The sequence below is a fragment of the Sus scrofa genome, chromosome 13 (assembly GCF_054392235.1).
Source record: "Sus scrofa isolate SSC_HxYL_T2T_F1_AM1 chromosome 13, Sscrofa_HxYL_maternal_Yorkshire_Landrace_v2.0, whole genome shotgun sequence".
Lineage (NCBI taxonomy): Eukaryota > Metazoa > Chordata > Mammalia > Artiodactyla > Suidae > Sus > Sus scrofa.
In genome coordinates, this window is record NC_139395.1 from 80,085,472 (window position 1) to 80,101,355 (window position 15,884).

General features: G+C 37.6%; 1 protein-coding gene across 6 annotated transcripts in view; it reads right to left on the reverse strand.

Moving 5' to 3' along the window:
- The window catches only part of RAD18 (RAD18 E3 ubiquitin protein ligase), a 106,134-nt gene that overhangs the window by 66,124 nt on the left and 24,126 nt on the right, over window positions 1-15,884 (reverse strand). For all 6 annotated transcript variants that reach the window (XR_014822316.1, XM_021068322.2, XM_021068321.2 and 3 more), the window contains 3 exon segments: window positions 11,173-11,513; window positions 7,278-7,377; window positions 2,483-2,667 (listed from right to left, as the gene is read on the reverse strand). Coding sequence is in view for 5 of the 6 variants with exons in the window: in XM_021068322.2 (XP_020923981.2) it covers window positions 2,483-2,667; window positions 7,278-7,377; window positions 11,173-11,513 (626 nt within the window). In the remaining variant the exon portion in view is untranslated.

Below are 15,884 nucleotides of genomic sequence, written 5' to 3' on the forward strand. Positions count from 1 at the left end.
TGTAACAGGCAATTAGGAATACTCTTGAAACAAAAGAAAACAAAACTGCTACTGTATGTACTACTTTTATGACAGTAACTACTCCATTATACAAATACTGTTAGGCTTGAGCCACACAGGGCCCCAGCTGAAAACCCAAATACTGCTATTCCTGACAGTTATATTTGTTATTAATCTATTATAGTTAGAAGGGGAAACTAAGTAACAACAACAAAAATTGGAAACAAAGTGAAGCAAATAAGCTTCACTGTATTATTTCAAATAAGTAACAACCACAATGAAGGGGGAAAGTAACTTATGAACACAGTATATGACCATGTACCCTTAGTCCAGGCAAGGGGGGAGGGGAGAGGGAAGACTCGGGTAGAGAGAAGTGGAAAAAAAAAATCTGAAATTCTTTCTCTGTTTGCAGAGGTGTAGCAGTAGATGTATTACAGAACTGAACAAATTCTGGGAGGGAAGACTGGAGGGAGGGGAAGATTGGGAGGGAAGATACTCCTTGTTGAAAAAGGGAAATACAAATACAAATGAGAAAGATAAAGAAGAACCCTATGGGGTTGTATCGAAAGTAGGGGTACTGGTATGTTCTAATCTGTACATATATATGTAGAACACAGGGACACAGACATGTGTATGTACACACATATCCATGTATGCATAGGTACAAGAATGTATATATTTCCTGAGCTCTATCTGCTGAAAGAAGCAAAGGCACCAGGTAGCAACAAGCATAGCTGGCAGCCATATCTTGGTTTCCTCAAAAAAAGATGCAAAGCTTCTCACGGAAATGGCTGATGCCAGAGCCAGAACAAGGAATCACTACCATGTTATGCTAGTGACTTATGCTGCAGCTTGCAACAAGGGATCCTTAAGCCACTGAGTGAGGCCAGGGACCAAATCTACAACCTCAGAGAGACACAATGAGTCCTTAACCCACTGAGCCACAATGGGAACTCCTTTTTTTTTCCCATAGGGGTAAGATTTTAATGAAGTATGGGATATTTAGATGGTATTAAACTGTCTCTGTACAGATTTCTTATTAAGAGTGAGAAGGAAAACTATACATGAAGAAACTGACAAGGTGAACAAATGAGGGGCACAAAGATGTTAAATACCTCTAACTTGATACTCTGAGAAGAACAAAACATCATTTACATAGTATTTTGGCCACGAATGCATAACCCAAATGTAATTATAAGGAACATTAGACGAAGCCAAATGGGAAACATTCTATTTGGGAAAAAAACCCAACAACAACAAAGATTATTCTTTCGAAATGCCAATGCCATAAAGGACAAAGAAAGGTGAGGAACTGTTCCTAATTGAAAGAGACTGAAAGGCTACTATGACTAAATTTAACATTGTGATCATGTACTAGAGGAGAAAAAAAAAAATCCATAAAGGCCATTATTGAGTCCACCGGTAAAACTGGAATCGAGATGACAGAACTGTTTTAACAAAGATGAGTTTACTCACACTGAGAACTGTACTGCAATGAAAGAGAATATCCCTTTTCTTAGGATATATACAATGAAGTATTCAGAAGTCAAGATTACAAACTTCTTCTTAGATGGGTTAGGAAAATATATGTATACATATATGTATGTATACACAAACACAAATACATTCAGAGAGAGAGAGAAAAACTAATTCATAGACCAAACAGGACAAAATGCTAATAGACGAATGCATGTAAAGGTGTGTATGTGTTTTTTGGTTTGTTTTTTTTTCTCTTTTTTGGCCACCCCTTGGCACATGGAGTTCCTAGGCCAGCAATCAGATCCAAACCACAGCTGCAGCTGTGGCAACACAGGATTCTTAATCCACTGTACCAAGCCAGGGATTGAACCTGCGTCCCAGGGCTCCCAAGATGCCACCAATCCCTTTGCACCACACTGGGTATTCTAGGGTGTATGTGTTCTTTATGATAATATTTCCACTTTCCCATAAGTACAAAATTATTTCCAAATAAAGGTTTTTGTTTTTTTTTAAGAATGCAAAATTAAGACCTTTTCAGACAAATAAAAGCTGAGAGAACTTTCTGTACTACAAGAAACATTAAATGAAGTTTTTTAGGCCAAAAGAATACAACATCAGGTAGAAATCTGGATCTAAGCAAAGAAGTGAAGACTACTACAAATAGTAAATATGTAGGCACACACAGGCTTTCCTTTAAATTTTTTAAATCTTCTTTAAAGGAAAATTGGCAGCTTGAAGCAAAAATGATAACACATTATCTCTAGAAAGACACCTAAGAAGCTGGCAGCAGAGATTGCCTCTGAGAAGGGAATACAGAGAGACCAGCTGAAAGAAGGGCTGGCTTATCATAGAACACTCTAGGTACCTTTGGAAGGAGTACATTTGCATATCTTACCTATTATCAAAAATGTATTAAAAATTTTCCCTGTGTTTTATAATCCCTAAGCCACACAAAATTGCTTTATCCAGAGAATAAACATAACTCATTGTTTTATTACTTTACCTGATTTAGGATGCAAAGCATCACACTGGGCATTGTACATGTGTACAAATTCTTGGTGCCTTTTAATGAGCTGTTGTTTATTTCCTTGAACAGATAATCCATGCTGTTTTAGCTTTTTCTTTAAATCTCGATCTGAGAGCAAGTTATATACAGTTTTGGGCAGCAGCTTCCTCTTCTGAACAGAACTGAAAAGGTGAAAAAAAGAAACCACAGAGGGTTATTGTGAATCATCAAATGTTTTTCATATGAAAGAGTAATTCGCCTTCTGACACAATACAAGAGTGACTGGGAGAATCATAGAACCATTAAGATAAAAACTGGAAAGACAAGAAGGATTAAATTTGCAAGAAAAGTTGGCAGTATTGGAGTTCCCTGGTGGCTTAGTGGGTTAAGAATCTGGCATTGTCACTGCAGTGTGCAGTGGCTCAGGTCACTGCTGTAGCGCAGGTCTGATTCCTGACTTGGCAACTTTCACATACTGCAGGTACATTCCCCCCACCCTCCAAAAGTTGACAGTACTCATCTGACAGTGATGCCCCTGAAGTGGCAGTGGGACATTCGAATAGGGGAATCTAGGTGGCAGCCAAAATGTACAGAAAGTTAGGTCTTAGAAAGAGGTCAGGCCTAAAGACACAGACTTGGGACTCATACAGAGGCTTGTGGACTAAATGCTATGAGAACTTAGGATCACACTGTGAAATCTCTATAAAAACCAGTTATCTCAGGTGATTAGAGTACAGATGCTATCAAGGATCAGGCTACAGATTTAAGAATATCATCATATAAAGCTTCTTTGCAAACAGTTCTGATGCAGAAGCAAAACTGCTCCCTTAAATCCAAGGCAATTATTTTGCAAAGAGAATTCAGAGAGTTGATGGGTAGGCAGTATTCTTGTGGCATTATCTTCAAAAGAACACAACTGAAAGCAGCAGCAAGAAAAGCAACAGAGTTTTGTTTTTTTCAATTTCCATTAATTATATTGACAAATATGTAAGGTATTCTAAGAAATGCAGTAGCAAAATCACCACCTGGCTCTTCACTGTATTTACATAATGAATACAATAAGCACCAAGCTGCAATCTTAAATTTCACAAAGCCCTGTCTTGTATTCCCTCCAAAAAACCAACTTGGCTGGCACAGCAGTGACCCAAGCTGGATCCTTAACCCTACCATACCACAAGAGAACTTCCAAAAAATCAATTAGTAAACATTTATTACATGGAATATGTAGAAGTCGAGCTACCTAAGCACATGAATGACTTGAGACAATCTTATAAATAGGAATTCTTTAGTAAATTTTAATCTATTTACTCTGATTATAGTCTGGTTCTCTGAGTACATCATCTGGCTCAATGTTATCACAATTAGGTGCTTAACAAATATATACTCAAAGTAGTCACTACATTTGCAATCATTTTTAAATGAAATATCAAAACTTCAGGTAAAAAATAATGGGAACTTGAAAGTAATAGATTTATCAAAAACAAACAAGATTTTACAAAGGACCTGAATGTAGCTAGTTGGCACAAGGCCATGCTGCCGAAACTTTAGTACATCTCAGAACCACCTAAAGAGCTTATTTAAAATGCAATTCTCGGGGAGTTCCCATCACGGAGCAGTGGTTAATGAATCCAACTAGGAACCACAAGGTTGCGGGTTTGACCCCTGGCCTCACTCAATGGGTTAAGGATCTGGCACTTGCCCTGAGCTGTGCTGTAGACTGCAGACTCGGCTCAGATCCCACATTGCTGTGGCTCTGGCGTAGGTCGGCAGCTACAACTCTGATTAGACCCCTAGCCTAGGAACCTCCATATGCTGTGGGCGTGGCCCTAAGGGAAAAAAAAAAAAATACAGTTCTCAATCACTTTGCCATATCACCCACCAAATTTGACTCAGGTCTTAAGTGGGGACCTAAAATCTCTATTAACAAGGTTCCACAGGGTAAAATCTGATGCAAATGGTCCACAGACTACACTAAAAGACAGTACAGTCAAGTACAGACTGAAAACAACCAAACATTTCTCTATTAACCAACAGCACCATTCCCTGGCTGGGTTATTTCTTTCACACTCTATAAATAAAATCTAAAAGCCAGAAATAACTAACTGCAGAAAGACATACAAACTGTCAACAGATTACATTTTTCTGAAAATTGCTCTTCCTATAATGACTGATGGGCTATTGGACTCTACAACACTGATGATGGCTAAACAAAATCACAGTAGGTAGCAAGAGCTCAAACATTTTGTAGGAGTTTATACAAGAACATTGTGAGGGACAATTCATTAAGTCTGTGTCACAACATTTATTTTATTAAGGATAGATGATTAAATTTAAGACTGTGAAATTCTAATGGAAAACTGTACTGCTCACTGGCATTTACAATGAAAAGCACTAGCAGAAAGCAACAATAAAAACATGAAGCCTGAAAAATGTTTCCCCAAAACATGAAAATGATACTGACCTTTCTTTCATGATTTGGTTTAACAGTAAAGCTTTTAAGGGTCCTCAGAACCTGAGGACATCAAAAGGAAGAGTATTCTTTTAATCTACTCTGATATGAATCTACAGAGCTGTCATACACATTAAAGCAGGGACCTGTCAGGGTGTTGTGGAGAAAATTTTCTAAATGCCAGAGACTCTTTTATGTGACCAGATCCAGGATGAGGATATAACTAAAGAGAAAGGTGGCTCAATGTCTCCCGAGGTGTATCCTTCCAAATTCTAGTTTTGCAAGATTAAGTTAGGAGGACAAAAGAGTTTGGGGGGGGGGTCAAATAAATATAGGAATTATTAGATAAAACAAAATCCAACAATCATATTTGATGTAGGACTTCTCAGAGCCTTCAGTCCACTAACTTGCACAGTGAATCTTTCCCTGTGAGTATGCATTGCTTCTAAAAGCACTACAGAGCAAATGGCAGGACTTTAGCTTTCCATCGAGCACTTTGGAACCACTAGTGGAACCTGAACTTCACTATTCATGGATGTGTATGTCTTTAGATAAATTGACAGAGCTAAGTATGTTAGAAGAAATATGATGGATGTATCTGGAAAAAGAGAGACCAAGCAGGATTATCAGTGCTGATTCCTTACTGGTCAAGAAGAAAATGCTCAGCTTCCAATCTCCCAACTCATTCTCTAGGAAAAAGCATTTCTAAAGAAGTCATCAGATTCTCACAGCTTATGGGAAATAACCCTCGAGATGATCCAGCTTCATTTATTCCAAATCCCAACTAACTAGGCATCCTAAAAATCTAAATTTTATTCCTGTCAACAAACTTAGCCACTAGGACTGATTGCTGTGCGTGCAAGACTGCACAGGCATCTGATGCCAGGATCCGTCTGTGGAGGAATCTTAGGCCCTACAGGCCACTATGGATAACAGGCAGGGACCAAGGCAGGGGGAGGGTCAGGTGGATCAGCACAGGCCCAGGCCCCTATTTCTACTTTAATGGAACAGGGCCAAGTTTACCTGCTTCACATATTATGGATCACTGTAAGATTTCACTTGAAAAAAGGTTCTGCTAGGGAAAACAATATCAAGCTAAGAACACAATAATAACTGTTAATTGGTGTCCCCACTGTAAATTAAGAAAGTACCACTGTGCTTTATATGTTACCTTTCATAAATTTTAACAGCAAGAGTCTGTCCCTTGGAAACTGAACTGAATCCAGATATACTCATAAAAATTAAGTGATACTATTTTATCTTTAATCATAAATACGATAAAGTACTCCTGCCTAACCAGCATGATTTTTGGAAAAGACTCTTCCAAGTTCTTCAAAACAGACCAAATGGAAGTGCCAATTATTCTGTTCATTCTCACCTCCTAGATAGCATTGGTTTCTTCACTTTCCTTCCTCTCCTTTCCAGATACCTCTGAAATATCACTTATTCTCTCCCCTTCCTTCCTGTTTCAAATGGGTTCTTTTTGCATGTCAAGGATAGCTTCATTACTGGACTTCTGATCTCTTATACTTTATATCATTTGCTCTCTCCCTGGAGATAGTGTAAGGAAGGAGGCTAAAAGCTTATATAATTTCTATTTGAATAAATAAAATCTTCCTCGATTTTGCTGCTTATTCCTTCCCCAAACCACCATTCCATCTCTCCTCTTTCCTTCATCGCCATACTCACCTAATTTGCAACTTCTGCTTCCCTATTATCTTCATTAACCACTGACTCTTTAACACTCTCAATTTAACTTTGATTAAAATGTGATTCCTAGACAACTTGTATGTGTAAAAACAGCAGTCTAGTTTAATAAACTACTTTGACTTCAATGTATAAGAGAGGCAGAATAATGTGAGTTTAGGTACAAATATTGGGTTGACAACTTACTTATCTTACCTGGGTAACTGGAAGACAATATAGATTACAATTCAAACATACCCTTTTGTATCTTTGAACATCATGTGTGTATGGTAATTAACTATTCAGAAAAAATAAATTTTGAAAAAGCTAGATTTAAAAAATTTAAACTTCTGAGCTTCCTAAGAACTAACATAAGCTTTAATGTGTTCTATGTTCAGTCTAACCTTGCTTTCTTTAGCCAAGGGTTTTATGGTAGTTCTAAGATTCTAAGAGAAAAAAACAAATCTAAAAAGAATTATTGAATTCTAAGTCATTAATTTCTTGTTCAGTCAAATTTTATTAGCATATAATAAAGTTAATTATATTTGGCAAGATAGGAGTTGAGGAAAGAATAAAGAATGGACAGGTGGCTAATATTTTATAAAGCAGAAGAAGCAACAGCTAAAGTAGCTCAATGGTTGTGTTTAACTTTCTTACCTTCTGAGGCTTTCTTTCTTCTCTTCACGTGATAAACAGCTGTCTAAGTGCTTATTAATGTGATTTTCTGGAATATTAACCCCACAAACAGGACAATCCACTGTATTTTTCAAAAAGAGAAGAAGATTTCATTATTTATAGAAAAAGCAAAAATAACATAACCTGGCACCTTCTAGCAACTAAGATAAAAAACAGAATCCAATCTTAACACACACTTAAAAAAGTATAAGAGAAAAAGGGCAACAGGAGTGGAACAGACTCCTGATTACTGAATAATGACTATACTGTGGAAAATAATAATAATAATTAGAATCCTAGTTCTGAAGGAAGATACTGCAAAGAAGTCTGGAAATTCTTTTACTAAAAAATGCTTTAGTTAAATCTTTTCCACCAAAGCATGACCAAGCTATAAAACTAATCTTAAGTATTTCCTAGTCTTAGGAACCATTAATGTTTAGCACTGAAGCAATCATAACAACTTGAGTAAGACATACCTGGCTGGAGATGGAAGGTGGGGGAAGGGTATATGCAGCTAAATAAAATAATATATTGGCGTGGGCCAACTACTCTTCAAATTATTCATGGCTACAAATTTGTTAATTTAGCTCTCATTTGTAGCTACAGACATATTTCATTTTACTGTGCTTCACTTTATTGTGCTTTGCAGATAACGCTTTTCTTTTCTTTTTTAAACAAATTGAAGGTTTTTGGCAACCCTGTATTGTCTGGTGATGGCCAGCATTTTCTTTTTTAAACTTTAAGTATAGTTGATTTACAATGTTGTGTTAGTTTCTGATGTACAGCACAGTGATTCAGTTATATATAGATTCTTTCTCATATTCTTTTCAATGAGGTTGATTATAGGATATTGAATACAATAGGACCCTGTTGTTTAATATATTTTTAATATAACAGTTTATTACCTGCTAATCTCAAACTTCTAATTATCCCTCCCTACCCTTTCCCCTTTGGTAACCATAAGTTTGGTTTTCTATGAGTTTGTTTCTGCCATACTTCAGATTTCACATATAAATGATACCATATGGTATTTCTCTTTCTCTTTCCGACTTACTTCACTTATTATGAGAATCTCTAGGTCCATTCACATTGTCTCAAATGGTATTATTTCATTCTTTTTTTATGGCTGGGTAGTATTCTGTTGTGTGTATAAGTGTGTGTGTGTGTGTATATATATATATATATATATATCTTCTCTATCCATTCATCTGTGGATGGACATTTAGATTGCTTCCATGTCATGGCTATTGTAAACAGTGCTGCTATGAACACAGGGGTGCATGTAGTTTTCAAATTAGAGTTTTCTCTAGATACATGCCCAGGAGTGAGACTGCTGGATCATATGGCAACTCTATTTCTAGTTTTTAAAGGAACCTCCATACAGTTTTACATAGTTGGCTACACCAATTTATATTCCCAGCAGTGTAGGAGAGTTCCCTTTTCTCCACAACCTCTCCAGCTTTTGTCATTTGTAAATTTTTTAACGATGGCCATTCTGACCAGTGTAAGGTGGTACCTCACTGTAGTTTTGATTTCCACTTCTCTAATAATTAGTGATATTGAGCATCTTTTCATGTGCCTATTGGCCATCTGCATGTCTTTGGAGAAATGTCTACTTAGGTCTTTGGCCCATTTTTTGATTGGTTTGTTTGGGGTTTTTTAAATTAAGTTGTATGAGCTGTTTGTATATTTTGGAAATTAAGTCCTTTTTGGTTGCATAGTTTGCAAATATTTTCTCCCACTCTGTAGGCTGTTGTTTTATTTTGTTTACAGTTTCCTTTGCTATGCAAAAGATTTATAAGTTTGATTAGATCTTTTTTATTTTAGCTTTTATTATTGCCTTGGGAGAATGACCTAAGAAAACATTAATACAATTTATGACAGAGAATGTTTGCCTATGTTCTCTTCTAGGAGTTTTATGGTATCATGTCTTAAATTTAAGTCTTTAAGCCATTTTGAGTTTATCTTTGTGTATGGTGTGAGGAATGGTACTAACTCCATTGATTTACATACAGCTGTCCACCTTTCCCAACACCACCTACAGAAGAGACTGTCTTTTCTCCACTGTATACTCTTGCCTCCTATGTTGAAGATTAACTAAGACAGTATTTTTAAACAAAAAAAAATTTAATTAGTGCATGTACATTTTTTTAGTCATTTTTTCAGTCATAAAGCACATAATAGATTATAGTATAGTGTAAACATAACTTTTATATGCACTGGGAAAGAAAAAAACCTGTGATATTTGGATATTTGCCTTATTACGGTGGTTTAGAACCAAATCCACAATTTCTTCAAGGTATGCCTGTGCAAGTGCAGTGTTAAAAAGTGGAAATATTATTCTCCATCATGTGAGAAAAAGAATGTGTTTATGTATGTGTGTGTGTGTGTGTGTGTGTGTGTGTGTGTGACTGGATCATTTTACCGTACAGCAGAAATCAACAGAATATTGTGAATCAACTATAATAGAAAAAATAAAAATCCGAAAGTATAAATAAATAAAAATAAAAAGTGGAAACATGATCACTTGGAAACTGATGAATTCCAGGGATATGTGGAGGTCTCTAGAGGCCACCATGGATAACAGGCAGGGACCACGTGGAAGGTCAGGTGGAGAAGCACAGCCTCCAGACCCTCCAATTCCACTTTAATGGAGCAGGGCCAATTTTATCTTCTATATGTATGATTCACTGAGAGATTTCACTTGAAAACAAAGATTCTGCTGCAGGGGGGAAATGTTATCAAGTTAAAAACACTACAGTAAGAACTATCAATTCATTAAAGAAAAAAAAAACTGAGCCAAGATGAGATACGCTAGGAAATACAAGTAAAAAATTCACATATCCACATGAAGTTTTAACACTTGAGTACTAATAAACTAATTTCAACCCAAGTTTAGTAACCACAAAGAGCCCTGCATTGTGTGAGGCACAAACACAGCAAGGATGCCTAATACAAAGCTTCTGCCTGAAAGGTGCTCTGAACTTCACTGGCTAGAAGACACGGAAACAACAGGTTAAACAAGCTGCCCATGTCATCAAAAAGTTAAGCAAACTACACAAAACAGTCCAGAAAACAAGTGCTGTAACACTTCAGTGATATGAGAGACTGATACTGTGTAACATAAGTGAAGAATGCTTAGATCTGGGTAGAGTCTAGAATGGCGGAAAATAGCCAGCAGATACTTTTCGTAAAGTGCCAGGTAGTAAAGATTTCAGGCTTTGGGGGCCAGACAATATCTGATCACAACCAATAAACTATGCCATGCAGTGTGAAGGCAGTCACAGACAACGGGTAAAGTAATGGGCATGGCTGTGTCCCCAGGAAGCCTTGTTTACTGGTGACAAGCCAAATCTGGCCTGCAGGGTGTAGTTTCCCATTCCCTGAGTATTTTCCAGGGCTGGAGGGGAGATCAGCTTGGCTAGAACAGAATGACTTTCGAGAAGGAGAAGTGAGAAATAAGGTCGGATAGCTAGGGTAGCAGCCCAGTTGTCTAAGGCTGCAAGTGCCAATCAGAACAGCTTGGAAGTGTTCAAGTACTCATATAATAAGATAAAAAGAGCTCTTTAAGGTCAAACTGGAACTGATATGAAGGATGATGGCGGAAATGAATGAAAAGCTGAAAAACAAAAGCTACTGCCACCCATGAAGCATGAACTAATTAAAACTGCTCCATTTTCCCAGTGACCAGCCTGAATTTCCATTCTGCAAGAGAGGAAGAGAACACATGTGGGAGCACCACCTACTCCCATCTCTGAGGCTGTGACAGGCTGAAATATGGTTTGTCCTTTCCCATTCCTTCCTCCTCAAAACTGCTGCTTATTTTTTCTTACGTCATGTAGGATGAGTGAGAAAATACATGAAAATAATGTCCTACCTTTAGTAACTTGTTTCAAGGCCGAGGTAGAGGGTGTCTCAGGAACAATGGCCTCTGAGGAACCTGGAGCTGATTTTTCTACAGAAGGTGGCCCTCCAGTCTTGGCAGAAGAGCTCAGCTCCTTCAGAGGGCTGAATTTGCTTTCATTCTCTTTTATCAACAACTCTGACATGGAACCACCAGTTTCTCTAATCAAGAAATTCTCCATTAACCTGCTCCCTTTCTTTAAAGAATGTCTGAAGCCTACAGGAGTACTTTGTACTTTGACAGCATGGTTCTTTGAAGAGGAGGAAGCAGGGGATACAGGTGGTGACTCTAAGGCAAACTGCAACAGATGATTCCTTGAAGCACAGAAAATAAAAAGGTAATTAAGGCATCAACTTATGGATACATAACAAGTTAGCTGACATAAACTGTCCTCTCAATTAACACTTGTTTCTGTGAAATACTGAATTTACTCCATAATGACAGCAAAAGCAGGGTTTCTTCTAGAATAAAATACAAAGCACTAAATCTGACTTTAAAAGCAGTTAATCTGTCTGTAGAAGAAAATGTAAGGGTTTCACATTCTGGCCATGGAGAATGGCTGGTACAAGACTCTCCAACTATAAATAACTTTAAAATCTGAACAGAACAAATAAAACTGTTTATAATCACAGACTATAATCAACACAAGTCCACAACCCTTGAGAGAGAAAGGAAACATGAGGTGATCCAACATTTCCACAACAATTTCTCTTGAAGATATGTTCTGGGAGCTGGGTATTGAAATGATGTTGAAACAGAGGCTGGTGACCTCACTAGGTAGAGGGAACAGGGATTACAGCTCTGGACAAAGAGCGCTAGGATTGTAGGCCAGGGTGCTGGGCAGGGGATAGCCACAGAAAGGGACCCCCAGAAGTCTGCTTAGAAATGCCCATCAATTCCAGATCATTTCCAGGGCTGCACAAGCATAAGATGAAGCCATGGGAGACAGTGCAGGAAGCAGATGCTGGGAAGCTGAGATTTTCAAGGACAATGCTGGGAAGTTGTTGAATAAAGGAGCTATGATATGGAAATGTTCTATATATTGACTGTGATGACAATTACACAGATTTATGTTTAATAACATTCAAGGGTCGAAATTCGAACTTACTGTATATATTTCATTACATGTAAATTTTACAAATTTTACCACAGTTTAAAAAAATAAGGAACTACTGAAAATAAAAATAACAATAATTTCAAAAAAATTACTGATATACTGATGAGAAAGGCTAAAACTAGAAAGACTGGGAATATCAAGTGTTAGAGAGGCTATGGAGCAACTCAAACTCTCTCCTTTGCTGGTGGAAGTGTAATTTATCTTAACCATCTGAAAACTCGCTTTATAAAGATGCCAATAAATTAATGAATGCTTACTCCCTGACCGAGCAATTACACTTCTAGATAGGCAAAAGAAATACATGCCAAAAGACATGTTCACAGCAGCAGTACTTATAACAGACAAAAACCAGAAACAGACCAGGATGTTTATCAATATGGAAATGGGGAAAAATAATCCACATAGTATCATCTGAAATCAAAAGACTCAGAAAAAGAGTAAATATTTATCACTACATTATTTGACCAGATTCCCCTTTCTCTGTTGGCCTGAGGTCAATAAAACCGCTATTAACACTCACACCACCTAGAGGTTTGTTACTTCATTGGGCAGGAATGACACAAAAAGAAAAAAAGCAGTCAATACCTAATTCTGATTTACAGTTTTACAGAAATCTATAAAACTCTATTTATATCAAGATATCCAGCTTCATATCATATTTAATTGTAGTCATAATCTGAATGCTTTGACCATTTTAAATATGTCCTGAGACTAACTGGTATATCTAATATTTTAAACATTACTATTAAATATTTTGAAATGAATAATTAGGGTTGAGAGACAGTGAGCAGATGTGCAGAAGATCAAGACTGGCTGTAAGCTGATACATGTTTAAGTTGGGAGGGTCTATACTATTTTCTCTATTTTTGTATATATTTAAACTTTTCCACAATGAGAAGTCTGAAAATAAATAAATAAAAGCTACAGTGGGAGAAAGGTTTAAAAAAAAAAAAAAAACCTAGGATCCTAATCTTTGCAAAGAAACAGAAATAAAGTAAAAATACAGAACCACAATCAATAAGTCGCCTCTCCTTCTAGGCTCTGGATTTGGCACAAGAGGTTCTAAGAAAAGCTTTCATCTCATTATAACAAAGTAAAATATACACTTTCCAACTAATGGATAAAACTGTCACTAATAAATTGCATCCACACTACTACAAAGGAATGTCTTTTCAGCTAAGTGTCTACCCTAGAGATAACTCCTTTTTGCTTTCATTTACAATTGAGAAGAATTTTTTTCCAATTTGCTCTTTTACTTCAATACAGGCTAGTAAGAGAATGTAGCAGACAGTTGAACCATCACAATAATAAAATTATGCTCCATTTAAAATTGAAATCCATTAACTTCTTCATGTGTCTGCTAATTTCAACAACAGAAATATAAAACAAAAGTGTCTGTCCTCAAGAAGCTTACACTACAGCAAGGGAAGAGAGAACAGACACATACAACATATGCAAAAAGTACTATGAAAATAAAATGAACACATTGAAGCTGTGAATGGGAAAGGGATGAGCTTGCTCCTCTTTACAGGACAGTCTCAGAAGCCATCACTGAGGAGATGACCTATGGAAAACAGTCTGAAGAAAGTGAAGGTTTAAGCCATGCCTATCTCTAGGGAAACAATGTTTCACTTGGAAATAACAATAAGTAGGAGCTCCCTTTACGGCTCAGTGGAAACAACCCTACTAGTATCCATGAGGATGGCTGTTCTATCCCTGGCCCTGTTCAGTGGGTTAAGGATCCAACGTGGCTGTCTGTGACCTACACCACAGCTCGGATCTGGCATTGCTGTGGCTGTAGTGTAGGCTGGCAGCTGAAGCTCGGATGCAACCCCTAGCCTGCGAACCTCCATATGCCACAGGTGTGGCCCTAAAAAGCAAACAAAAAACAAAATAAATAACAGTAAGTACAAAGAGGTCAGAGTATGATTAACATGTTTGAGGAGTTCCCGTGGTGGCTCAGTGGTTAATGAATCCAACTAGGAACCATGAGGTTGCGGGTTCGATTCCTGGCCTTGCTCAGTGGGTTAAGGATCCAGTGTTGCCGTGAGCTGTGGTGTAGGTTGCAGACGCGGCTCGGATCCTGCATTGCTGTGGCTCTGGCATAGGCTGGCGGCTACAGCTCCGATCCGACCCCTAGCCTGGGAACCTCCATATGCCATGAGAGCGGCCCTAGAAAAGACAAAAAGACCAAAAAAACACAAAAACAAAAAAACAAAAAACATGTTTGAGAAGCAGGGAGAAGGCCAGTGTGCTGGAGCTGAGTAAACATGGGGGGAGAAGCAGGCAAGAAGTTAGGGAGCCCACTATGCAGGGAGAAGACACTGAGAGGACATGGGCTTCTGCTCCACATGACACAGGAAGCTGCCTGTGACAATACGCAGCATGACCTACTTTTTATTTTCAAGCATCACTCTAGCTGCTGCCATTGGGAGAACTATTGGTGGGCAAAAAAGAAATAAGACCACTAGGAAGTGATCACAGTATCTAGACTGACTCTAGCCTGGACAGGAGAATATCAAGACGATGATAAAAAGCCATCAGACTCTGGAAGTATGGTAAAGACAGAGAAGGGTTTATTGATGAAATGACAGGTTAAGTTTGAAAGAGAAGGGTCAAGGATAACACCAAGGTTTTCGGCCTGAGGAAATGAAAGGATGGAGCTGCCATTTACTGAGATGAGGGAGACTGTAGAACAGCAGACTGGGAGTGGGGCTTTGGGGGCAGCAGAGGGGGAATTAGTTTAGTTTTGGCTTTAAGAAGTCCAAGTAGAGATGTGGGATAAGCAGTTGGATATCTGAGGCTCAGGTTAGGAGAGCACTCTAGCTGAGACACAGATTTGGAAGGCATTAATGCACAAATGGTATTTAAAACCATGAGACTATTTATGAGAATTCACATATCTTAAAAATGAACTGTGTGAAAATATTAATTCCAAAACTGATACCTGAAGTCACATTGAATTGGTAATTTTCCATTAATTGTCATCACTCTTATGAATTTATATTAAAGGGAAATGGCATTACAATGCCTAAGGGCATTCATCATAGACACTGTTTTAGATGAATTATAGACTATCAGAATAATTGTGACTCAGTAAACTATAGGAAAATCCTGCCCAATTTGTTAACTATACAGTAACCTTTCCTCTTCAGAATGTGGCTACGAATCAAGAGTGAAAACAGGTTTTTGAGTAGACACAGGCAGTCATAAAATCCATGCAATCAAGTCCATGGATTTCAGCAGCTAGTAGAAGTCCCTGTACATACTTATTTTGGTATGGAACATGCCAACAGTAGTTTAGCACCATCTGATTAAACAGATAGAAACCAACCACAGTACAAGTTCTTATCAGCAACTTAGAGCACGCACATTTGTATAACAGGGCAACATTGTATAAATACAGATGAATCATTTAGGATAGAAATGATAGGAATATTCACTTGGGTTCCTTTGTTCCAGATACTGTGCTGGATATGTTTTAATATAACTCTTCATTTCTATTCCTTACAGCAATTTCTCAAAATGTCAACAACATTATTCCCATTTTTCAGTTGCGGAAAAGAGA